The 24,972-nt window shown below is 35.5% G+C and overlaps 3 protein-coding genes across 4 annotated transcripts; 1 reads left to right on the top strand and 2 right to left on the bottom strand.

Moving 5' to 3' along the window:
- Positions 1 to 843: 843 nt before the first annotated feature.
- Positions 844 to 2,793, bottom strand: LOC107487627 (uncharacterized). The gene is made up of 4 exons (XM_021143323.2): positions 2,754 to 2,793; positions 2,505 to 2,665; positions 1,806 to 1,920; positions 844 to 1,705 (listed from the first exon to the last, which is right to left on the bottom strand). Exons 1-4 carry the CDS (start codon positions 2,760 to 2,762, stop codon positions 1,505 to 1,507), a joined length of 486 nt encoding a protein of 161 aa, XP_020998982.2. The 5' UTR covers positions 2,763 to 2,793; the 3' UTR covers positions 844 to 1,504.
- A 2,844-nt stretch (positions 2,794 to 5,637) lies between these two features.
- LOC107481860 (probable tetraacyldisaccharide 4'-kinase, mitochondrial) lies at positions 5,638 to 10,036 on the bottom strand. Of its 2 annotated transcripts, none has more exons than XM_016102242.3 (8): positions 9,846 to 10,036; positions 9,649 to 9,772; positions 8,191 to 8,424; positions 7,167 to 7,316; positions 6,834 to 7,043; positions 6,306 to 6,365; positions 6,018 to 6,098; positions 5,638 to 5,939 (listed from the first exon to the last, which is right to left on the bottom strand). In XM_016102242.3, the coding sequence occupies exons 1-8, from the start codon at positions 10,016 to 10,018 to the stop codon at positions 5,778 to 5,780; spliced, it is 1,194 nt and encodes a 397-aa protein (XP_015957728.1). In that variant the 5' UTR covers positions 10,019 to 10,036; the 3' UTR covers positions 5,638 to 5,777. The 2 variants fall into 2 exon arrangements, with proteins under 2 accessions (XP_015957728.1, XP_052113542.1); XM_052257582.1 differs by having other exon boundaries at positions 9,649 to 9,777; positions 9,846 to 9,958.
- An 8,310-nt stretch (positions 10,037 to 18,346) lies between these two features.
- Positions 18,347 to 24,457, top strand: LOC107481777 (uncharacterized). The gene is made up of 9 exons (XM_016102124.3): positions 18,347 to 19,020; positions 19,392 to 19,437; positions 19,636 to 19,714; positions 19,823 to 19,868; positions 19,959 to 20,057; positions 21,653 to 21,721; positions 21,817 to 22,150; positions 22,292 to 22,437; positions 22,522 to 24,457. The coding sequence occupies exons 1-9, from the start codon at positions 18,601 to 18,603 to the stop codon at positions 23,905 to 23,907; spliced, it is 2,625 nt and encodes an 874-aa protein (XP_015957610.1). The 5' UTR covers positions 18,347 to 18,600; the 3' UTR covers positions 23,908 to 24,457.
- Positions 24,458 to 24,972: the final 515 nt, after the last annotated feature.

The raw sequence follows: 24,972 nt of genomic DNA, 5'->3' as shown, positions 1-24,972 counted from the left end.
ACAAAAGATAACTCCGAAAAAAATCAAGTTAAGAAACATTAAATATATAAAATAAAGCAACATAAAATTGCAACTTATATTTGCTATTTTAAAATTATCATTTATATTTTGTATCATAGCCGTTTTATTAATTTTATTATATAAAATTGCACTTTATATTTTGTTTAATAAAAAGTATATTATTTAATATATTTTAATATTAACAAACACAAATAATTGAGTACAAAATAAAATTGACTCTAAAGGTGGTTCACTGAATGTTTTGTTGTTGTGCTGTATTATTTATAATATTTCTAAAAAGCTTGATTAAGTAATATTTAATTTAAAAGTGATTGTTTTTGTATTTCTGATATTTCATATACCAAAGTTGACTCCAAGAAAAAATTGAAAAAAGTTTAAATATTTCAAATCGAGATTTATAAGAATGGTAATAGACACTTATTAACTCCATCGAACAAAAAATATTTAGTAATAATTTTGTTTTCTTTATCTTGTTTTAGACATAGTTGATTTGTTTTATATAATTATTTAGTAACAATGCTCTTAGATTTCACATTTTTTTTATCAAATGGCAGAACAATCAACAGAAGATTCATCACATTTTTTTGCATGGCTTAATAACTTATTATGTCTTAAGAGTCTTGATTTTTTTATCTGTGGTTTTCTTTAGTTAAAAATACGTTATGACTTAAAACAAATGATAATTTTTTTTATAATAATGCAAACAAATAATATTCGAAAAGTTGATGTTTTAAAATAAAAGACACCAAAAAGTTATATAAACAAATGAGTCCAACTGCAGATTTGACTTAGAGCAAGGAGTTACATTTTGTTTACTGCATTATGAAAGTCGATTAAAAAAGAAAAGAAAATTTAGAGTAAAAGTAAATTACAAAACGTTAAAACTTTGATATGACATTGTTCATGGACACCCAAGGTCATTACAGCAATATACATAAGTTCATAACACTGAGTTTCATAAGGATAAATACCCATAGCAACTAAACTAAAGCCAACAAATGTGTACAATCACATTACATATCCCAAATTGAGTGAATCACTCAATTTTCCTCTTGGTAGAACCACGTTTGAAAGTCTTATTACTGGATCCCTGGCCTTCCGGATTAGTAAGTCCACTAACACCCAAGCTTGGAGCAGAATCTGCTATAACACATTTACCAGGAGTATCTAACCCGCTTTCAAAGATGCTCTCAATGCCAGAATCCTGCATGAGTGCAACAGGATTTACAATATCAAATATTGGGTTCTACAATGCAACAGAATTTGCAATATCTTATTGGGTTCTAATGGAATCTTGACCTTTGATAGTGAAACAATAGCAGCTCCATTCCCATCTAAGTCAAGGTCATTATTTCCAGTTGTAGACACTACGTTTGAAAGGCCTTGTTCAACCCCCTGCATCACATGAATTCCAATTTTAGTTACGAATACACCCTTTAAGAGTATGGAAACTGCAATGGACAGTTTAATAATGAGTCATAATTTAAATACGAACTCCAATATCTATGGAAGAACTGTGGGATGAATAGAGATCAATCAGTGCCTCATCATCACTAATCTTAACAGCATTATAAGCTTGGTCCACAGAGGTCAGATTTTTCTGTGAGATAGACAATTTAAAAAGAAACTTCCTATCAATTATAGGTTCAAAAGCTTTTAAGCAGGCATTCTCATCACCATCTTTCTGCACATGAAAAAAAAAGCTTTATTAGTTGGTTTATACACCGACAGTCCATATATTGACGAATCACCAAATAAGCTCAGTAAAATGCATAATAGTTTACCATTAGATCCCTTATGTCATTAGCAGATTTTCCGAGAATGATTTTTGCCTCTTGATTCCAAAGCATTATATTAATGCATCCAGTCCCATCAATGACTACAACATTAAGTCGATACCTGAGTAAAAATAAACCAAACCGAATTAAAAGTGTTCAGGGGAGAAATAAGTCTGGATATAAAACTTATAATGTAAATAAAACTTGAAATTAGCGCGTTAACATAGGTTACATTAAGAGCATTTACTCCATTCCAACAACCAAAGAAACACACCTTGAAAGAATATGTGTATGTTAGTTGGCCACATGATTAATTTGATATAGATAAAGGAATGGAAAACTTATTCAAGTTCTATTATCAGTAAAAATACAAAGCACTGAATAGTAACATAAGTCAAATACCCTTACTCATGTAGTATACCCTGAGTTTTATCCATTTAGTTCTTTTTCCTCATAATATAATTAGTTAAGTAGATTGAGTCATGCTTATAGTTGTATGGTATACCCATGTTTTTGGTATGGGACCACCATAATAAGTGAAACTTCATTTGCGCTAAGAAGTTATGTGTTATTTGTAATCACCAAGGTCCTCTAAAATGAACAGTGACAAACTTCACATTTTAGCATTGAACGCAGGAAACATAGTCACACAAAGAAGTTTGTTGTTAAGACGTGGAATAAAAGTCGAAACAAAGAAACTGTTACCTCAATGGAGCATTAAATCCCACTTTTCGACAATGCTCACAATAATATCGACCTTTATTCTCCACAACTTTTCTAGGACAATTCTTACACGAGGCATAATACCAATCGCGGGTGCCAACATCAACAGACACTATAGTGGCTAAAATCCAAGTGGAGACCTCCTGTAACAACATGGACTCTCATTTTAGTAACATTCAAATGCAATGCAACGAAATCAGTGTTAATACAAACGGTGGGAAATGAACTCACATAAGTCATGTTCAAAACTTCTTCAATTGTATTGATTGGAAAGGAACCTCCCGAAAGTTCATCACTCACAGAATACTGAGGTTGGGTCTCTATGTGATTAATTCGTTGGGATCCAATGTTACCTTCTTTCAGTAGGCTAACTCGAAGTAATCCAAAATTAATAGACCAATTAGCTTAATATTTCTATACACCTAATTTTATGATCTAAAGTTGCACTTTATATTTTGGACTTTAAAAAAATAGCTTATTTTGTATATTTCCTGTTTTAGCAAACATAAATAATTGAGTACAAATTTTTTTTTAAGTAAATAAAGAATTTTTTTTGTTTTCATGTATTGATAATGTTTATAAAAAAGTTTAGTAAATAATATTATGTTAAAAAGTATAAAAGTATTAAATTTTTTTGTATGTTTCTAAGGTTTGGTATACAGAATTTAACCCCATACATTACCAAAAAAGATTAAAAACTTATAATCAAGCTCCATAATAATAGTTGTTCAAATAGTGTACACTTTAAAAAAGTAGCTGATTCCGTATATTTTGTTAATAATAAATATAAAGAATTGAGTACAAAATAAATTAAACTTTAAAAAATCAATTACTAAGGTTTAATGTTTACTTACCGATTCTTGAATGCAACAACATCAGGAAAATCAGGGTTCAGGAACACTCTCGAGGCATAAAGACTATTCTGAATATTAATCTGATTGAGGTACTGATTTGGCTTGAAGAGTTGAGCGACCAAGATCAGTGGCTCACCATCATCCTTATTGATAAATGGAGTTAACTTACCAATCATTTCACCAAATATGGTACACTTGATCTTATTTTTCCTACGATATTATAAAACATACAACAATAAGAAAAGCCACAACTAAAACAATCACTTAATGACATACCAATGAAAACAGCCATATGACTTACTCAAGATCCTCCAGGTATAGTGCCATGCATTTACTTTCTTGACCTGATTTTGTAACCATTGGTCTAACATCCTCCTTTCCAACAATGTGACCAACACAATCTATAACACAGTGGAGATAAAAACCCACAAAGACAGCATCAGTTATCCACAAACAAAATAACAAAACTAAATAAATTATGAATCATTGGATCAATATATTACCTAGGAGGATATTCAAATTAACAACATCAACTGCTTCAATTTCAGTAAAGGAGACGAATCAGAAAGGATTTAATTGAAAGGTCTCACTGGAGAGAGTACTGACAGAAGTTTTCATATAAAAACTTAGCTTGAACTTGTGTGAAGTTGTCCTCACACCTTTTGAATTTGGCTGAACAATGAAATTTCTCATTGAGTAAATTCCAAACTCACGAACAACTGTCTTAAAGACCACCACATTTGCCTTCGGAATGGAGCAATGTATACGATCACCCTAGGCAGCCACACATACAAACACACACACACAAACAGACACAAATTAACATGTATAAACTCCACAAGTCAATATGACCATTCTTAAAATAAATAGTTGGATACACACCATTTCATCCTGGAGCACCAATTCTAAGCTGCATACATCTGTGGGATTCCATGAGCTAGGAATTTCGTACAAACGAACAACTCCAACAACTAAATTCCAGGCCAGTTTCGTTGCATTGATGTCTGCAACACGATCAACCTTTTGAGTAAAAGCATTTGTTAGAGCCATAGGGAGGAGAGGAAGTAATCTAAGCTATGTGGATGGTGGGATACCGGCTTCCAATATATAAAGACTATGTCATAGGAAAAGTTGTTATACTGGTTTTAAATTTTCCAAAGTAGCGCCAAAATTAAATCATTGTTTAAACCAACGTACTAAATTTTTCAATCGACTAAAACACGTTGGGTACTGGGATTAACCCCAATCAACCAATCAAAGCAAACTATCAATGGTTAATAGCATCGTTTTGGGATTGCTAATACTCTAACATATGCTAAGCACAATAGATAAAAGGAGTACCTTACAATTTCTGGAAAATAATACTGCCTCTTTTCCTTTTTTCCATCAGACACAATGCATTCTCAATCCATTGTTTACCCTAATCATCCAATCAGAAGCTAGCATTATCGTTTTTTTCCCTAAAATGGTGGTTTTGGGATTGCTGCTCCATTCACTCCCTACAACCCACTGGACAAAACGATTACCCCGAAAATCTTCCACCAAGCAAGAGTTCTCGCTGAGGTTAGGGATTGCTGAGCCACTCATGTATTTGTGTCGGCAAAGGAAAAAGGAGCTTGCAACAGTGAAAAAGAAGGGAGGATTTCTAATAACCAATCTATATATAGGATAGGATTGTAATTTCTATGGTAATAAGGACAGGTGTCATTTGGAGAAGAACAACAAATAGTTAAAAGATGGAAAAAGGGTAGGATACGTAATTACCAATGTATATATAGAATAGGATTGTAATTTCAATAGAAATAAAGATACGTGTCAATTGGAGAAATGCCAAAAACAGTTGAAAAATGGACAGGTGTTGAAATATGTGAACGGGTGTCACTGTTTTGCAACTCTTCTTTTATATAATAAATAGATGTTATTTGAATATTTGTGAAAAACCATATGCCCATGTACTCTAATATACTATTAGATATTTAGTGGACCATGGTGGTAGAATTGAGCAGGAAAAAAAACTCTCAACTCTAAAGTGAAGAGAGTAGTTAAGTAATAAAAATATAAAATAAGAAATTAATCATCATTGAATTTGTAAGATCTATGTTCAATCTATCACATATGAACCGTATCATCTTAATGTTAGAGTGATTAATCAGTTAATTTTTCGCTTTACCAATCTTTCACTTTAAAAAACCTTGGTTCGAATGGAGCCCATACCCCCCATCAAATGGTGGATGAAAATGTCAACATTTCAAAAATTATGATGTAGAACTAACATTACTCATAATCAATGTAGTAATTTCGGGGACCAGTAACATGGCTGCAAAAGAGAGGGCCTATCAAATGATACTGGGATACTTAACCATATGCATGCATGAAAAGCAGAGCTTACAACAACCTAAGACTAATTTTCTGCAGGAAATTTTAATCTCAAGTGGTCCTTTAGAAAATTCTTAAAGCTATCCTCTGTGCTTCCTTTATAGGACATAACCATCAATGCAGAACACAGAACAAAAGTTTTAAATGGATACAGCTGTTTGAGAATCTCCGGGTCCCTATCATAATCCTGCCAAGACAAAAGTTTAATTAAAAATAGGGGGTTATGAATATAGAAACAAACCTATACGTAAAAATATGAGCATACCTTTTCAGTAATAACAACTATGGGCTTGGAACCAAACTTGCCCTCTAATTCTCTTAGCTTGGCTCTGATCAACTCAATATCCTAGATTAGTATGAGGAAAAAAAGAGTATCCTAGTAAATGTTTTCTTTTAAAATAAAATTAAGAAACAAGAGGAAATTTAAATGGTGTGGCTTGGCAGAGCAGGTGCAAAGAATGTATGACAGGTTTAAATGGTGACTTGAAATAACATAGTATGTAATCAGTCAGAAAAATATTTGTTTGAAATTCAGGAGTTATATATAACGTACCTTGACATGGAATGCATGATGATCACTGAAATCTACTCGATCCACATAACGTGCACCCATCTGCATCAAGTTGTTTTCACTTTAGAGATGAAAAGAGCAAACAACAGGGACCTCGAAGCAAAAACCACTTAAAAGGTAAGTAAAAGTATAGCTAGATAGCACAGCATAAAAGGGGGTTGGTGTGAGTTACTAATCATGTCTGGAACATATATTTATCCCTTGCTGTCTTTCAAGTTTCAACTACATAGAAGTTGATCCATTTCTATAGTATATGTTAGTGTACTATTAATATATAATAAGAAAGTTGAGTTATGACAAGCACTACGCCCACTTAATTAATTATTTTATTTATCTCTTGTTTAGTTATTTTACTTTTAGTAGAACCTTTTCATGATTAAGAATCATAGAATTTTATGATTCAAGCAAAATGAAAGACAAGTTTTAACAAGTGAAAATACAACTGGCCAATTGATATGTTTATGTTTAGTTATGCTATTTAGAAGAGGAACGATTATTAAGGAGGAATACCTTCTGAATTTTCTTCACAAAAGATTCTGCGGAACCAATAGCCGAAACACATAATATAGTAGCTTTATGGAGAGCTGTCAACGGTATATTGGCATTGGTATTACCCACCTCAAATAAGTAAGTTGGATCCATTTTTGTTAAGAAAAGTGGAATCGACTCTTTGATTCCTCGGATTGTTGACTCAATATCCTTGAGAATATTCTCAGACACCTATGAACCACCCGAAGTACATTGTCAGTAAGCAAATCTATATGCCAACCAAATGACTAAATTCAAACTGATACAAAAACATTTGCAAATTATTTCCTTGAAGAAGGTATCGCTTTAGCATACCAGGTCTGCATGATGGATTACAACTGCATCTGCTCGTTTAAGTGCAGTCAAGGGTTCCCTCAAAGGTCCAAGTGGCAAAAGCTGAAGGTTGCCCCAAAGAGTCAATCCATTAACCATTACAATATCCAAATCACGCCACAAACTCCAGTGCTACCTTACATACAGAAGATAACATTTACAGAAACTTCTTGTCAAACAAAATGAAGGTAATTAAGCAAGCCAAAAGCAGGGCTCAGTATTTCCAGTATCATAGGCTCCGTTTGGTTGATGTATAGGATGAGACATAGACACAAAGACACAGACACTAAAGACATAGACATAAAATATTTGTGTCTATGTTTATGTTTGGTGAAAATAATGAACAAGACACAAATATTTGAAAAAGTCTGAATTGCCCTTCATTCAACCACAAATTTTACCAATACCGCTACACATCCATCACCTCAAAGGCTACATGTCATAACCATTAAATTTTTATTTCTTCCCCTATTTTTTTTCTTCTAATATCATCTCAAATTATCATTTAATATTAAATATATAATTTTTTTTGGAAAAAAAAATAGAAAATCAAAGTCCGAAATTTATCAAAGATTAATTAAAATTCAAATAAATAAAAAATTAAATGTATAATTTTTTTAAGAAAATAGAAAAATAAATTTGGTTGTAGAATTTAAAAGAGGAAGTAAAAAAAAAAGAAATATTTGAAGAGATAAGAGGATAAATTTTGAAAATTTAAAAATTGAATAAGGATAAAAGAGTAAAAAAGTAGTGTCTCACAAGTTGTGTCTCAGTGTCTCATTAAATTGGAGGTACACTAATTTAGTGTCTCCGTGTCCATCTGTGTCTTCCCGTGTCCATCAAAAATCTGTGTCTCACCAAACCAAACAGCAGACATGTGTCACCGTGTCCAAACACTACCATACTTAACACTAAATCATAAACCATACCTCAATAAACAAAAAAAGGTTGCAAAGGAAATTACTTTTCTATATTGTTCTTTGGTGCGTGCAATAGTTGGCATTACCTGCATTGCATCATCAAGAACTACAGCACCAATATTTTCTGAATCAACAGAAACATTCAACTCATGACCCAGCTGCTGTTTCCTATACCATGAACTCTCTCTGGTATCAACATAGCCATATCTTTGGATGAATTGACTTGCAACCGCAGCTCGATTTGCGCCAACACCAAACTTAGTTGGTGTCCAAATTAAATGCCTACGAAGCATGTTGACTTCATCACCACCTGCATAACCCTGCCAGAATAAGCAACATATGAAGCCAGATAGGCAAGTTACAAATTAAAATACACAACAATATTGCTTCAGCTAGGATTTTGGCATGAAGGGTCAAATATATCTTCCATCAGTTATGATGCCAAAGGAGATAAGCCTTAAAATTTGATCATTAAATTATAATCCTATTTGCACAAAAAATAAAAAGTGTACTTTTTCCTTTGTAACACACACATCATGTATCAGACAAAATATGAATGCATAACACCATGAACTGCTGATATGTCAGGGACCGCTTAGTCCAATAGTAGGGGCCACTTAGTCTAGTAACAAGGGCCGCTTAGACTCTAATTATTTGGATGGCTGGGAACTAGTTAGGAATTTTCAAATTGTGAAGGAGAGCTGTCTTTCGAGCAAATGGTCAGCGGTCGGCAAGATATTTACTCTCAAATTTATGTACAAAGAAAAGGAAGTGTATTGAAGTCAGTTCAGCTATTGGCCTTAGATAGTGTATAAAAGAAGTAGACCAAGTGGAAGAGAGCCTTCGAGATTGTTGTTGTTGTTGGTGGTGGTGGTGAGGGAGAGGTTGGGGACGAAATTCAGGTGGAGGTGACGGTGGGTGGGGTGGCAACGGGGTGAGGGAGGGGTGATGGTGATAATGAGGAGGAGATGATGATGTTGATGTTGATGTTGATGAAGCAGGTGGGGTGCTGGAGATCATGAGGGAGGGACCGGATGAGAGATATTATTAGGATGATTAAGAGGGGATTATCATAGGAGTAATTAGGAAAAAAGTTATTTTGACTAACTTTCACCACCAAAAATTTAAGGCTTTCTTTACTGATCTGCCACCATTTTGCAAATTTATCACCAAATTGACGCTGAATAAAATTAAAACATTTCATTTAAAATTGATTCAAAGAAAAGATACAGATATTTTTAATACTTTTCGAAATCATCACGACAAAAAATATACTTTACCCTAATAATTAATCATATGCACATTGCTGCAGGGTATTGCTAGCCTAGATCCTATACTTTTAATGTTCCCATTACAGGATTTTTCTGGCAATACACCTGGAATGCAACCTGTAAGAATATGTGTAAATGCTAGTCTTCTCCAACAATGACAACTAAACAACCTATGATATCTCCCCAATAATGATATAAGTATGGAAATTGCAAAATTCAGGTCCATTAATTAAACTAAAAAAGATGGACAAGCAAGGAAGGAGAAGAGAGTACCCTTGAAAGAATGAGAGGTGAAATTCCAACATGACACAACCAGCGAGCTATAAACTCAACCATGGGCGTCTTCCCATTTCCTCCCCAGCTCAAATTCCCAACGCTAACAACAGCAACTGGCAAACTAATCTTGCAATCAAAAACACAAAATTAGAGCTCTGCCCTTTCGAAACAAAGTTAGGGAGAAGAAGGGTTACCGGTGGACTGGGAAGAAGCCGTGTCGGTAGAGAGAGTGGCGAAGTGAGAGAGAGAGTTTGTAGAGAGAGGAGGAAATGGAAAGGAGAGGGATGAGAGAGCGGTGAAGACGACAGAGCTTACGAGGGTTGCGAGCGTAAGCTATCTCATTCGCTGCTCTCCTCACTTTTTCCATATCATTGCTCCCGCTTCTTTTCGACGGCGAAGGAAAGGTATGGCCACGGCATTTTTTATTTAAATAAATTAAAAAATATTTTATTTACTAAAATAAATAATTTTAAAATTTAGGGAAAAAGACAAATAGGTTCCTCACTTTTCAAACTTTTGACAAATACATTTCTGACAAAATTTAAATACAAAAAAGGTCTCTGACTTTAACAAATGGAGGACAATTTAGTCCTTCCGTCTATTTGCCTCTCATACACCTAACGGAACTGGCTGACGTGGCTGAAACGGTGTCCAGGTGTCCATTACAGTGCCACGTTAGAAGTGGAAAAAAGTTCGAAGGACAAATAAGTCCTTGACGTCATTTTACAAATAAAGTTCGAAGGACAAATAGGTCCTTGAGAATTTTTTTTTTCAAAATTAATAAACTCATTTCCTAAATTCTCTCATCTACCTCTCTCCATTTTTATATTTCTCTCTATTATTTTTACTCTATATATAATTATATTTTATATTAGTAATTTGACAAATCAAAATATGTCATTCGATATTTTTTACAATTAAAATATTTTAAATGTAAAATTATACACATTAAATTATTTTAAATTTTAGATAACGAATGTTAAAATTAATTACTAATAAAAAATTAGACTTTTTCATATAAAAATAATAACTAAAAATCTTATTATTTAATATTTTATCTGCAGATATCTTGGTCTTCTTAGTCAGAAACTTTTGTCAACTTACGACCTTTTTGTAAAAGTAGTTTTATTTTATAAATCTTTTGTGTCATGCATAATTTATACTGTTAGAACAAAGTGAACTATAATTTAAAAAAAAAATATTCTCGTAATGTTATTATGCATAAAAATACTAGTTCTAATATAATACACAAATGCACTAATGCTAACTTAATACATGAATGATGCACAAATGAACTAATGCTAACTTGATGCATAAATGAACTGATGCTAACTAATGCCACTGGTATGATGAAAATTGAACTAATGCAATTTAAGAAATTCTAATATAATACACAAATGCACTAAAACTAAACTAATGCAATTTAAGAAAAAGAGTAGAAACATAACAAGCCCAATTTCTACAATTTTAATACAAATAATTTAAATTGTATAATAAAATAAGTTAACTAGATTTCAAAATATAAGCATAATTTTATCAGAAATTATTTTTAATATGGAAAGAAAATTGGTGTTTTGGTTGAATATTGACATTTGAAGTGTATTATAGTATTGTGAAAATTATTCAACACGCCCCCACGTGTTGGCTAAGATGCTGCCACGTGTTCAACACGCCCCCCACGTGTTGGCCAGAATGATGCCACGTGTTCACCACGCCTCCCACGTGTTGCACCACGCCCCCCACGTGTTGACTTCCTACAAAAAAAATCCACCCATCTATAATTACACCACATTCTCCCATTTTCAACAAAAACACCAATATTTTTTTCATACAAAAAAAATTAGCCTAATTTTATAAACTAAATTCTCATAATAGAAGCATAATAGAAGTATAATGAAAAAAAATTCTCAAGGACCTATTTGTCCTTCGAACTTTATTTGTAAAATGACGTCAAGGACTTATTTGTCCTTCGAACTTTTTTCCCTTCAAACGTGGCACCGTAACGGACACCTGTACACCGTTTCAGCCACGTCAGCCAGTTCCGTTAGGTGTATGAGAGGCAAATAGACGGAAGGACTAAATTGTCCTCCGTTTGTTAAAGTCAGGGACTTTTTTGTATTTAAATTTTGTCAGGGATGTATTTGTCAAAAGTTTGAAAAGTCATGGACCTATCTGTCTTTTTCCTAAAATTTATTACAGAAATACGTAGGATTACTGTAAGTTTACACCTATTTCATTTATATTTTAAACGAGATAAGACAGTATGTGTGATACGTGTATATTTCGTTTACAGTATAAAAGCGAGTATAAACAAGATACGTACAAGCTTACCTCGTTTATACGTGTTAAATTATAACGTTTACAATGTAAACAAGATACAGTAAGACAAACTTTCAACAGTTATAAAAGAATGCGCAATTATTGACATTCTCTACATACATTTCATATCTTCTTCTCCTCCGTTTTTTCTTCCTAAAAATAGGCAAAAATGTCTAGTAGTAGCGGATATGTGGTTGTCTGTTTGCATCCCAATTGCCGTATGAGGAACAGTAACAATGGGGTGATATTTGAGTGTGATAATCCATTGCTATTGTGCACTCGGCAAGTAAGTTCGAGTTTGATATTGAGCAACCTTGGTGGTTTAGGGAGAAAAGAGATCGGAAGGGTGATGTATAGCTTGCTAGCACCATTGAGTAACAGAATTTCTTGGTTTCGCCTGTTTCGGCTACAAGGCGACGAGTATGTGCAACTCATGTTTGACATCCATAGGAGAATTATGGCAGAACAAGTGATGGAGCTTTCCGCAAAGGTTGGTGATGTTGGTGGCAGTGGATCTGCCCACTCGACCTTTGTGTAGGATGACCCACCTATTGCACCACCACCGATTCATGTTGCTAGTCCAGTGAAAGGCATGGACGTCAGTGATGAAGACTCCGACGAAGATTACATTGCGGATAGCAATGATAGTGATTCGTCTGAAGATGATGATGAGCAGGAGTTTGTACCGAAGATGCTGGCTGAGCCAGCGATGCGCTATGTGTTGCCTCACCCCTCCCCACCCGATTCTGGCGCTATCAGATGTACCAAGTCACTATCATGCATTGGATCTGGACGCGATGTATGATAAAACTCCTTTTTCGAATATCGGGGAAGACGATTATAACCTAGATGGTGAGGTGGAGTTTCGTGTCGGCTACAGATTCAAAAGCAGAGATGTAGTAATGCAGGGTGTGAAGAACTACAGCATTCGCAGAAGTGTTGACTATCGAGTGATCGAATCGGACCGATTGAAGTACCGTGTGCATTGTCGCCAAGCTTCAACTGGATGTCCATAGAGTCTCAGTGTAGCCCTCCGACAGAAACTTGGATACTGGTGAGGTCAAGTTTAATTGTGGCGTATTTACTCATTTATGATTGTTATATCTAGTGCAGTTTCCAACCATGAATGTTTTATTTCGTTACAGAGATCTGGAGGGTTGGTGGAGCGCATACGTGTTTAGCACCCACCATGTCTCAAGACCATCGACAATTGGACAGTAGCCTCATCTGCAAGGTCATTTTACCGTCGATACAGTCCAACCCATTTATCAGCATCCCTGTCTTGAAGGCTGCAGTTCGACAAAGCTATCACTTCAAACTCTCATATAGAAAGGTCTGGATGGCAAAGCAAAAGGCAATTGCACATATATATAGGGACTGGGAAGAGTCATACAACAAGGTGCCAAAGCTTCTACAAGCACTGTAGAGTTGTTGTTCCGGAATGATATGCGAGCTCAGGGCTGTACCTTACTATGATGGGCACCTTATGGTATGCGACTGTAGCATATTCGACAAAGTATTTTGGGCATTCATGTCCTGTGCTGAGTCTTTCAAGCATTGCAAGCCTTTTGTTTCTGTCGACGGTACCCATTTGTATGGCAGATAGGGTGGTGTGTTGCTTATTGCAATTGTAAAGTCCGGGAATACAGAGGCATGGTCTTTCTTCCTGACTAATCTGAGATGACATGTCACCCCACAGGACGTCCTGATGATTATTTCTGATAGATCTCAGGCAATCAAGGCTGCATTGAGTGCCAATGATAGTGGATGGCACCCTCCCAGGGAGTTCCATGCTTATTATGTAAGACACATGACCGCAAATTTCATGTCTCGTTTCAAGTCCGACAAGGGCAAGTGATTCCTCATTAACGCTGCTTACAGTCCAAGTAAGGTTGGGTACGAGTGGTACATGAATGCCTTGAGAGGTTTGTCGCAAGAGATGGCGGACTGGGCTGGTAGATTCAACAAAAAATATGGCTATAACAGTGCGACGGCGATCACCGGTTTGGGCACATGACAACAAATCTGTCGGAGTGCATCAATGCAGTGCTGAAGGGTATACAGTACTTGCCGGTTTCTGCCATCGTGCGCATCACATATGAGAGGCTGCAGAAGTTGTTCGTCACGACGGGCAGGGAGACACAGACATAGCTGGCGGTTGGAAATCGCTTCTCCCAGGGGCTGATGGCAGCTATTGAAAAGAACAGAGAGTGTTTCCTAAAGATGTGTGTTACCCATTGTGACAGATGGGCTTCAGTGTTTGTCGTTGAGGAGTTAGAGCCGTTCGAATATTGGTCACAAGATTCATTCCGTGTTCGGCTAACGGTGAATAAGTGTGATTGTAGACTTTTCCAATCTCTCCACTTCCCATGTCTTAGGATGGCAATGGGTCCCCATGCCTGCCCCCCGTCTCCAAAATCTGTCCCTGTCCCGTCCACGTGACGGGTAACGGGGATCTCGTATCCGTCAGGTACCGGAGTCTCCGTGAATATCCACAGATTTTATAAAAAATAATAAGAATCGAAAAAAATAAAAATAGAAAAAATGAAGATAATTCCCAATTGTTATTACAAACATATTTTTTATTGTCTCTAAATACTTAAACAGCAATAAACAATAAACATCTCTACTAAATATATTTATAAAATATTAAAACAACCAAACATATTCAAAAACTAAAAAATATCATTCTCAAGCTTTCTTTCATCCTGTGATGGTAGTGATGGTAAATTTCAATTTATTTGAATCCTACATCGAACAAAAAATCCCAAAGAATAAGAATTATAAAATTTCAAAAAAAATCACAAAAATCAGATGACATAAATCACAGGAATTTAAATTGTAACGAAAAAAATCAAAATCAGGAATAATCAAAATCAGAAATAATATAATAGTTAACAAGTTCTTCAAAATAAATTAAAATTAACAAGTTCTTCAAAACATATTAAAATAAATCAGAACAAGTTCTTCAAAGCAAATTAACAAGTTATTCAAAACAAATTAAAATTAACAAGTTTTTCAAACCAAATTAAGATAAATCAGAACAAGTTCTTCAAAGCAAAATAAAATTAACAAATTCTTTAAAGCAAATTAAAATAAATCTGTACAAGTTCTTTAAAGCAAATTAACAAGTTACAAATTAAAATTAATAAGTTCTTCAAAGCAAATTAAGATAAATCAGAACAAGTTCTTCAAAGCAAAATAAATTCACAAATTCTTCAAAGCAAATTAAAATAAATCAGTACAAGTTCTGCAAAGCAAATTAAAATTATAGAGATAATATAATAGATGAACCCTAAAATCATAACTAAATGAATTTAAATGGTAGTTTACAAAACTTACCGGGAGGAAGAGCAGCTGAGTTGACAATGAAGATCGGCGACAAGGCGAAGACGCGAAGAGGTGAAGGTTGGCGAAGAGGCTATGAAGCGACGCTGTTGCCTCGGCTGGGTCAGGCGGCGACAGCAATGTTCTCCTCGGCTGGCCAGATGCGACGACGATGTTGCGATTGCAAACAGGATGACTGATGAGACTTAGGCGCCCGAAGAGAGGGTAGGAGCTTCGTGTTGGCGGCGGTGAGGGGGTAGGAGATGGCAGACAACAGTGGTGATTGGTAGTGGTGAGAGGAGAGGAGAGAAGAGGGAGACCGAGCTTCAGATTTCAGAGTAAGTGAGTGCGAGTGACGACTAAGGTTGGAAACTTGGAATTTTCAATTCCTCACTTTGATATATATATATATATATATATGAGATATTATTGTCTTTTTACATATACGGGAATTATAAAAATCTCCACGGGGCGGGGACCTCTATCCCCACCCTCCCCCATATAATCAACGGGTCCCCGTCCTTGCTGGTACAAAATTTCTCCCATATCCGCCTTTTATCGGGTAAATCCCCGCGGGTACCCACTTCGCCGGGAGTTTTTGCCATCCCTACCCATGTCGATATGCGTTGGCCACTTATGCCGCTGCAAGCATCGAGTGGGCTCCATATGTTCATCCAGTGTACATGCAGGGGACTGTGTTCAAGGTATACGAGACGAAGTTTTCACCGATACCCGACTAGGCGCTTTGGCCAGAGTGGTGTGGGATTCTGCTTCGTCTTAACCCACGCTATCTGGAGGATTACAATAAAAAAATCGGAATCTTGAGAACTACATTGAGTATTCATGCGAATCTCAGGGACTACTATGAAGATTTTTTCGAAGCACAGGAGAAGAGATTATCATTGGTTAGGGTTTATAATAAAAAAGGAGATATTTAAAATTTCAAAAAATAAATGAGGGTAAAAAAGTCTAAAAAATTAATGTAAATCTATGTCCATCACTTAAAATCTGTGTCTCACTATTTTATTGATATATGAAATACACATATCTTATGTATGTTTGTGTGTAAATGTGTTATTCTCATTTTTTTATCCCACAAACCAAATAATAGGCACATTCTATCATATTTATATCCTGACTTGGCACATACATCAAACAAACAAGGTGTAAAAGTCTTCCAAGTCATATACAGGTGTTTTATCTTCTCACTACTATTTATTTTTTTTAGAGATAGTAGCGAGCTTAGAATGTTAGTGGAGCATCTAAGAAGATGTCTCATGTCATTTTAAAAAAATAATTCATAAATATCACCCATCATTTTATATTGTTGTGGAGACTCATGTGATGTATGATAGAATGATTTTTTTTTTTTTTGGAATGGTTTGGGATACTCTTCTGTTAGCATTTCTAAGGCTCAAGGGCACAATGATAGAATTTGGTTTCTTTCTTCTGTTGATATTAATCATTGCAAAGTCATTGAGGTCATGAAACAATGCATTACTGTTGAGATTTTGATGGGTAATAAATCTTGGGTTTGCAGTGCAATTTATGGTAGCCTAAGATGTGGTTTGAACTTTGAAGAAGATTATTTGTAAGATAGATTCGTTTGATACTTACCTTGTTGTTCATGATTTCTCCAATGCGACAGTAAAGCAATGATTCTAATTTGATTTTCAAAATTTATGAGTTATTGTGTCTTAACTGGAAAGTTCAATTTAGCCTTGTGTTGAGAGAGGCTAACACAATCGTTGACCTACTGACAAACAAAGAGAGGAGCTAGAAGGGAGGAAGATTAAGTTGAAAGAGGAGTGTTAGGTCAATAATTTTTGTAATTTGTAATTATTAATTAGTTATCAATAATATTTTTAATAAGATTATATTTAATGATGTAGAATTATTTACTTTTTATTTATTCGTTAAGTACTTATCAAATTTTAATAAAAATATTGGCTTCCTAAATTTTCTCTAAGTTGAATGGATATTACCTTGGCCAAAATTTCATAAAGTCGTTTTGAGTAAGGAACTGTCTAAACTGAATATTTTTTCTCTTATTTTTTTGTCTTTTATTTTCTTTTTTTAATATTAAAAATAAATTTAAAAACTTATTTCAAACGTTAACAAATAAAAATTGATTCAAATTAAATATTAGTCATAATTTTAAAAATTTTCAAAATTAAAATATAATTACTATATCTATTAGCTAAATCCTAAAACAAGTAAAAATTAAGAAAAGAGTTATTAGATAATGAACAAAAATAAATTCTCTTAATTGTTATGTGTTTATTTATTTTCGTAAAATAATCAAGTAGATGGCAAATGCTATCATAGTGGTTATAATCTGAATTTAATTTTTAAAATCTTCTGCTATATATTAAGATTTTAGATAAGTGACCTGACTTTACAACATTTTTTAATCAAATAAGGTTATAATTTAAGGTTAATTTTTTTTATATAGATTAATATGTGTGTAATACTTTATTATTAAAAATTTAGGTATTTTTTTCTTTATATGAAATTACTTTTTTAAAGTTGATATTAATCAAATCAAACCATTTGATTTGTTTAAAGAGAAAAAACGAACTATAAATCAAATTATTTGATTTTAAATTTTAAATCTTTTATTTTTAGTAACAAAAATAATAGTATTTGATTTCAATGTAATTTTTTTTTATTTTCAAAAACATAAATCGAACAATCCAAATTGTAATCTTTTGTTAAAAAATTAAACAATTTAAAAAAAATTAGAGGCGCCAATTCACATCAATATAAAACACGTCTTTTATCACATCCTTTTGTAATATACACTCCTGCGACCTAGAAAAATAAGGAGCGACAATTTAAATCTTATTGCAGTATTATATTTTATATATTTAATTATTTTTTGAATTCGTATAAAATATTAAAATATCGATTTTTTCTGTACTACTATCCGGAGAAAAATAAATGAAAATGACGGAAGTTGCGGGCAGAAGAAGGGACACGCAAGCCCTCCCGGGCAACGGGCAGCAGAAAGCGCCGTTTTATATACAGACTCCGATACAACAATAAAAAGGAAATCCTTCATCATTCACTTATTACTTATTAGTATTGCCCCCACTGATCCGAGCCTTAGGTTCGTGCCCTCGGCACCCAGGTTCGGACCCTAACAATACCGCACCCGAGCCTCTCTAAAGACGCCAAACCTGTGCCTCCGCGAAGAAAAAGCAAAGGAAATGGAAGACGACGAAGCAAAGCAAGAGAGAGAAAGCAGCACCTTCTAGAGAGAGAAACAAGAGAGAGAAACAAGAGAGAGAAATTGGTCTGATGGGTCAGATCGGGAGGAGGAAGAAGAAGGGAAGGCCATCGAAGGCGGATCTGGCACGGCGCTCCGGAGAGTCTCAAGCGGCGGAGAAATCCGATATCCGGCGAAGTCTCCGGCGCCGGAATGTGAGGTACAACATCATTGACTACGATGACGATTACCTTGACGAGGATGAGGACGAGAGGAGGCGCGAAAAGAAGAAGCTGAAGCTCGTTGACAAGCTCAACAGTGACGAAGAAGAAGAAGAAGAAGAAGAAGAAGAAGCAGCTCGAGGGGAAGGTGAAGATGACGCAGAAGAAGAAGAGGACGCGCGTGCCGATTCGCGTGCTGAACACGCGCTTGAAGAAGATGAAGAAGGAGGAGACGTTGACGAAATTGAAGGAGGAGAAGAGAACGAGGACGCAGAAGACGAAGAAGAAATGGTGAGTGATGTGAGTCAAAGTTGAAATGGAAAACGAAATATGCAAAAAATTCCACAGTTGCACTGAGAACTCACTCAACTCAGCGTGTAGCTAGCTATAAATAATCAATTCTCTCTCTCTCTCTCTTTCTCTCTCTCTCTCTAGGTTTCTCTGTCTGTGTCGGGATTAAGGAGAGAGAGAGAGAGAAACTTACAAGTCAACTGTCAAAACTACCATCCACAACACCTGATTTCTCTCTCTCTCTCTCTCTCTCTCTAAATATATATAAGTTATGTCTGTCTCTGTCTTGTGAAAGCAGTGTATGTCTTTTGGTCCTTTGAATGGAGTTATTAATTGTGTTCGGTGTCTGTGTTTCTTTGTTATGATGACAGGTAAAAGGCAGAAAAGTGGATTTGAAAGGGCTCCACTGTGCTTCAGGTTTGTGTGATTTCAATTGGGTATTGTGGTTGTGGTTGTTGTTGGGGGTGCACTTGTTAATTCTCTCTTTTTCTTGTTTACAAGGGTGATTAGATTTGGGCACTGAAAAGGATACAATACACATAGTTCTGTTTCTGTCTAGTCCTTTGATTTTTCTCCCCCTCTTATTTTGCCTTGTTTTTCGGTCATTGGTGTTAGGAACTCCAACGAATCCTCCATCTGGGATTCCACTGCCGGATAAGAGGACTCTGGAATTGATCCTTGACAAGCTTCAAAAGTATGGGTTCTCAGTTCTCTCTCTCTCTCTCTCTCTCTCTCTCTCTCTCGTTTTGGTTTATCATATGACTGCGTAGTGATCCTTCATTTTGGGTCTGTATGATGGCAGGAAGGACACTTACGGTGTGTTCGCAGAACCAGTTGATCCAGAAGAGGTGTGTGAAATTTTCTTCCTTTGAATTGGTAATCTTGCTATTGGAAGACACCTGCTGAATTGGAAGCTCAAATTCTATTTTGACATGCAGCTTCCCGATTATCACGATGTAATTGAGCATCCCATGGACTTTGCCACGGTCAGGAAGAAGTTGGCAAATGGATCCTATCCCACTTTGGAGCAATTTGAGGTACGTTAAAAACAAAGTTTTCTTGATTGTTTATGAATTGTATTTGGAGGAGTTTTTGTCTTTTGTTTGAGGTTTTTATTATTTTGCAATTTGGGATGTGATCTTGAGCCTGCTTACAATTCCTGGAATTGGGAGTTGAGATTGAATTATTTAAGGCACTGCTTTCTCTCTAGTTTTCTTTTTTTATTTTTGTTACACTCTCCCCGTCTTTTCATTTGGTGGATTCTGTAAGATTGAGTTTGTCAGCAAATGTCAGTAAAAAAATATTAATTCTTTGAAATTAGAATGCAAACCCTTTAGAATGGCTTATTTGTCAATTTATTGAACTGGTAGTCAAGGTTTGCATGCATGTCGGAAAGATGAGATATGTAATAAGTTTCTGCAGTATTAATTACCGGCAGCCATTGCAATATTATGTTATTATTGATATTGAAGATGTTCAATGTGTTGTGCTATTTTATTTTCTTCTTTTTTGATGCATCATGCCATCTTCATCGGATGGAGAATCTTCTGCTAATACATGCTCAAGATGGCCTAAAGTTAGAAGTTGTGTGTATATCTAAGATGGGGAATATGTGATACATCACATGAGGTTTCTTGTATTATATAGTTGTGGTTTTTGCCTCAACATATGTGTGTTTCTGATTTGGGGATTATAAAATTACGAAGGATGTACTTTTTATGTTGACCTAGAAGGAGGAAAAAATCTTTTGTATTTGTTTGATTCTGTTCAGCCGTTAATTTGTTTGGCATCAAATTTTGATATCGTATCCTGGTGGTGAAATTGGAGATTTTTGTTTAGCGACTTTAACGCTAAAATATTGTATCCCCATAGTATGATAAGTGATGTCATTTTACCTATTTATTATACGGGCAAGGGTCATTTAATTTGTATGGCTAAACTCACCTAGTAAGAAAAGGCTTTATTGCCTTTGTTTTGCATATTGGGATAGAAAATATATACACTGGAATTCTAAAGAAAAGCCCGCAGTTTTTAGCTTATGGTTTTTGTGTCTGGCTTCCATCTTTTCATGGATGCCACTCTATTTTTTATTTTTATTTTTGTTTATTTATTTACATGCAACAGTTTCAGCATGATATGATAGCCTAGATCTTAGTTTCAAAAGCTTTATTTACTAGGACAGCAGAGGCATCTTCTTTACGGCAATGGTATACCAACCATATTAAGCACTTCTTGGCCTCAAATCTTTAGTTAGCTTTACAAAAATCTCCATTTAAAATTTGCCAGATAAAACAGTTTATGTTCCATGGACTATAATTTGATTGATGTTATCCAATGATCTCTAGTCACATGATGTTTACTACACAGTCATGGGTGCACATTTATGTTCGTAGTTTGCTTTTAACTTTGACTAACATGGATTTTCGTTGCTATAGAATTTGTAGAATTTTCATAATCAATTATAATTGTTATGCAATATCCATTATATTCAAGAAACATGATAATGAATTTACTTTTCTACTAAGAGATCCCTCTGTTGCTTGAATTTTATTTCCTGATTGAGTAAAAAATTGCAAGACAACAAAAAAATAGTGTAACTTCACTGATCTGCGAATGAAATTGTTGGATGCAGAGTGATGTATTTTTAATCTGCTCAAATGCAATGCAATACAATGCACCAGAGACTATTTACCACAAACAGGTAATGGCTCAATACATACCCTGTTTTTCCTACCAACATGTGGCATCGCTTATCATTTTTGTGTATTTACTTTTGGACCTGTATCTGTTTTGCAGGCACGATCAATACAGGAACAAGGGCGGAAAAAGTTCGAGAAGTTAAGGATGGACTTTGAACGCTCCCAGGCTGAACTGAAACTAGAACAGAAAACAAGGTCTATTTCTTTGGTTAAGAAACAAGGAAAGAAGCCACTGGGTCGAGCCTCACAGGAACCCATTGGCTCTGATTTTTCCTCAGGGGCAACTCTTGCTACCATTAATGATGTACAGCCAACTTCTTTTCCAATGCAAGGCGGTAGCTGTGAGAGACCTGGAATAATTGATGGCATTCTCGAGGCAAATGCTTTCATGATTGATGCAACTCAAGAGAAACCTGAAGATATTTTGCCAGGTATCTCAAACAAGGGATCGCGTTCTTGACTGTCTGTCCTTATACGATAGGGCTTCATTCTTCACTTCTATGCATCGTCGGAAAAGTATAATAATCACAACGTCATCTTCTTTTGCTTTATTCCATTCTAATTTTTTTCAGGGCGAGGTCTTCTCTCCAAGATGGGAAGGAGGTCATTAGCTCTTGATGAAGATCGCCGTGCATCTTATAATATGGCAAATCAACCAATTACACGATCAGATTCAATATTTATGACTTTTGAGAGTGAACCTAAGCATCTGGTTACTGTAAGTATCCATAGTTCTGATTTCAAATTTTTGAATTAATTTCAACTCATCTTTTTCATATCATTCTTCTCTTTTTGGATTTAGGTTGGACTTCATGCGGAGTATTCCTATGCTAGGAGTTTGGCTCGATTTAGTGCAAGTCTAGGACCTGTTGCTTGGAAAGTTGCTTCGCATAAGATTCAGCAGGCGCTGCCAGCTGGATGTAAATTTGGTCGTGGTTGGGTTGGAGAGTATGAACCTCTTCCAACCCCAGTATTAATGTTTGGCAATCGTATGCAAAAGGATGATAGTTTGGTTACGAGGTTGCATTGTAGTAGTGCATCTATAAAAGGTGACAAAAATTGTAGAAATGTGGAACCCACCATTGAGCATAATGGTGATCGGCAAGTTTTTCAGGGGAAGCAGTTTCCAATTTGTCCTCCCAATGGGCTTGCATCAGAGGGAAAACCCTCATTGTTTGGTTCTGGTGGAATAAGACCCAATGCTCCTGTTGACCTCAATAATCAGCAGAAGAATGTTCCATCCCGGAATTTTGGTAAGTCTGAGAATCAGTTTTTGAAACAAGTGGAGTTGAACTCTGCGCCTTCAATGAATGAAAATAATTCCAGTTCAGTTGCAAAGTTTCCAAGTAACGCTTCTCCAACTTTGTCTAAGCCCAGAGAAATGGTATCAAGGAACATGAATACCATTCCATCTGTATCATTCAAGCAGCCAGATACTAATGGAGTGGTTAGTAGAGAATTGCCAAATGGAAAAGTAATGAATTCTAATTCGAATAGACAGGTGACTTATCCATCATCTGAAAGTACATCAAACCAAGCAGGGAGAGCACCTCCTCTTGTCCATGGCAAGGAGCAGAGTGTCAGTGACCCAGTTCAGTTAATGAGAATGTTTGCCGAAAGGACTCAAAAACAGCAGGTTTCTAATCATTCCCCAGGTAATACTCCGCCAGTGACACCATCAGATCGATCTGTACAGAGAGATGACTCGGCCAATGCTTCAGCAGCAGCAGCAGCCGCGCGGGCATGGATGTCTGTAGGGGCAGGAGGGTTTAAACAAGTACCAGACAATTCGAGCTCACCCAAAAGTCAGATATCTGCATATTCATTGTACAATCCGACAAGAGAGCTGCATCAGCATATGTCCCAAATTCGGGGGAACTTTCCTCCTGGAGCAGCGCCTTTCCAGTCTGACAAGAACAATTTTCCATTCCAGGCATTTGTACCGCAAGCTGCTATTTCACCGTTTCCAAACAGACCTATGGTTATCCCTCAGTTAGCATCAGCTGATCTATCTAGATTTCAAAGGCAGTCCCATTGGCGAGGTCCAAGCCCTCCTAGCCAACCAAGACAAAAACAGGAAACACTTCCTCCTGACTTGAATATTGGCTTCCAATCTCCGGGATCACCTGCGAAGCAGTCTTCAGGGGTCATTGACTCGCAGCAACCAGACCTAGCTTTGCAGCTATGATGTGGCATTGCTGTCTTTGGTGTTTTGGCAGGAATTTGACTGATCAGTCCCATCATCGGATAGTGAATTTTCATCCCCAGAAGCTTGCATAAATGTGAGCCAAAGTCTACCTTGGTTATGCTTTGGTGCATGGTAATGCTGATTCAAAAATGTGCTTGCAAGTTTGGAAGGCTCGTGGTGTATTAATTAACTTAAAGGAGTTACTCTCTTAATGACCGACTTTCTGTGTTGAAGCCACAGAAGAAAATCTGCTGGTAATTGATTACTGAAGCAGCCAAAAGAATCCCATTGTTGCCTTTGTACATTGTTTACACATGAGATCCAGTTGCGTAGATATTAGTTCATTTAATGATTGCTTATGTATAATGTATCTGAATTGGTGTTAGGTCAAGTTCTTAGCTTCTCTATTATTTTGTACAATTAAATTTACATGTTATTTAGGCGAAACAGCTTGCTTCATTTTCCTTATCTAACTTGATAGGGTCGCATCTTTGAACAAATTCTGGTTAAATGCGCGTCCATTCCTTATGAATTAAATGTTTTATTGACATGTCGTCTGTGTTTCTTTTTCCAAAACTTTTCATCTTCTGTGAAGTTAACAATTTTTTACTCCATATATAAGTTTGCACTTTACAAAGACAAATTAAACTGTTTTTTTATTCCTACTCGGACGAAAATACGAAATTAGTCATGGGATCCACTTGTTAGTTGTTGTGACAGTATTCAGTGGGAAGATAAGAATTTATTTGGAATCTATGTTTTGTTTTGTCTTGTCTTTTTCCCCTCTTTTAGTTCAAAACAACATGGCTCCACTCACCAAGAAGGTAAGGAGCAAGTATCGACAACAAAATACAACTTGAAAAAAGACACTCCAGCATGTGACAAATTTCAAAACTCATACATCCGTAAGTATAATACATCCCATCCCATAAACTTGATATGGACACTATAATGTTAACCATTGATATTGTATTGTAGAGCCTATAAACTTGATTCTCAATTTCTCTTCCAAGATGAATGTTTAGAAACTTAGAATGTGGTATTCATGTTAGCACTAAAAGTTTT

This window comes from Arachis duranensis, chromosome 1 (assembly GCF_000817695.3).
Source record: "Arachis duranensis cultivar V14167 chromosome 1, aradu.V14167.gnm2.J7QH, whole genome shotgun sequence".
Classification (NCBI taxonomy): Eukaryota; Viridiplantae; Streptophyta; class Magnoliopsida; order Fabales; family Fabaceae; genus Arachis; species Arachis duranensis.
Note: the sequence above shows the minus strand (reverse complement) of the source record. Positions and strands in the feature narration are given on the sequence as shown.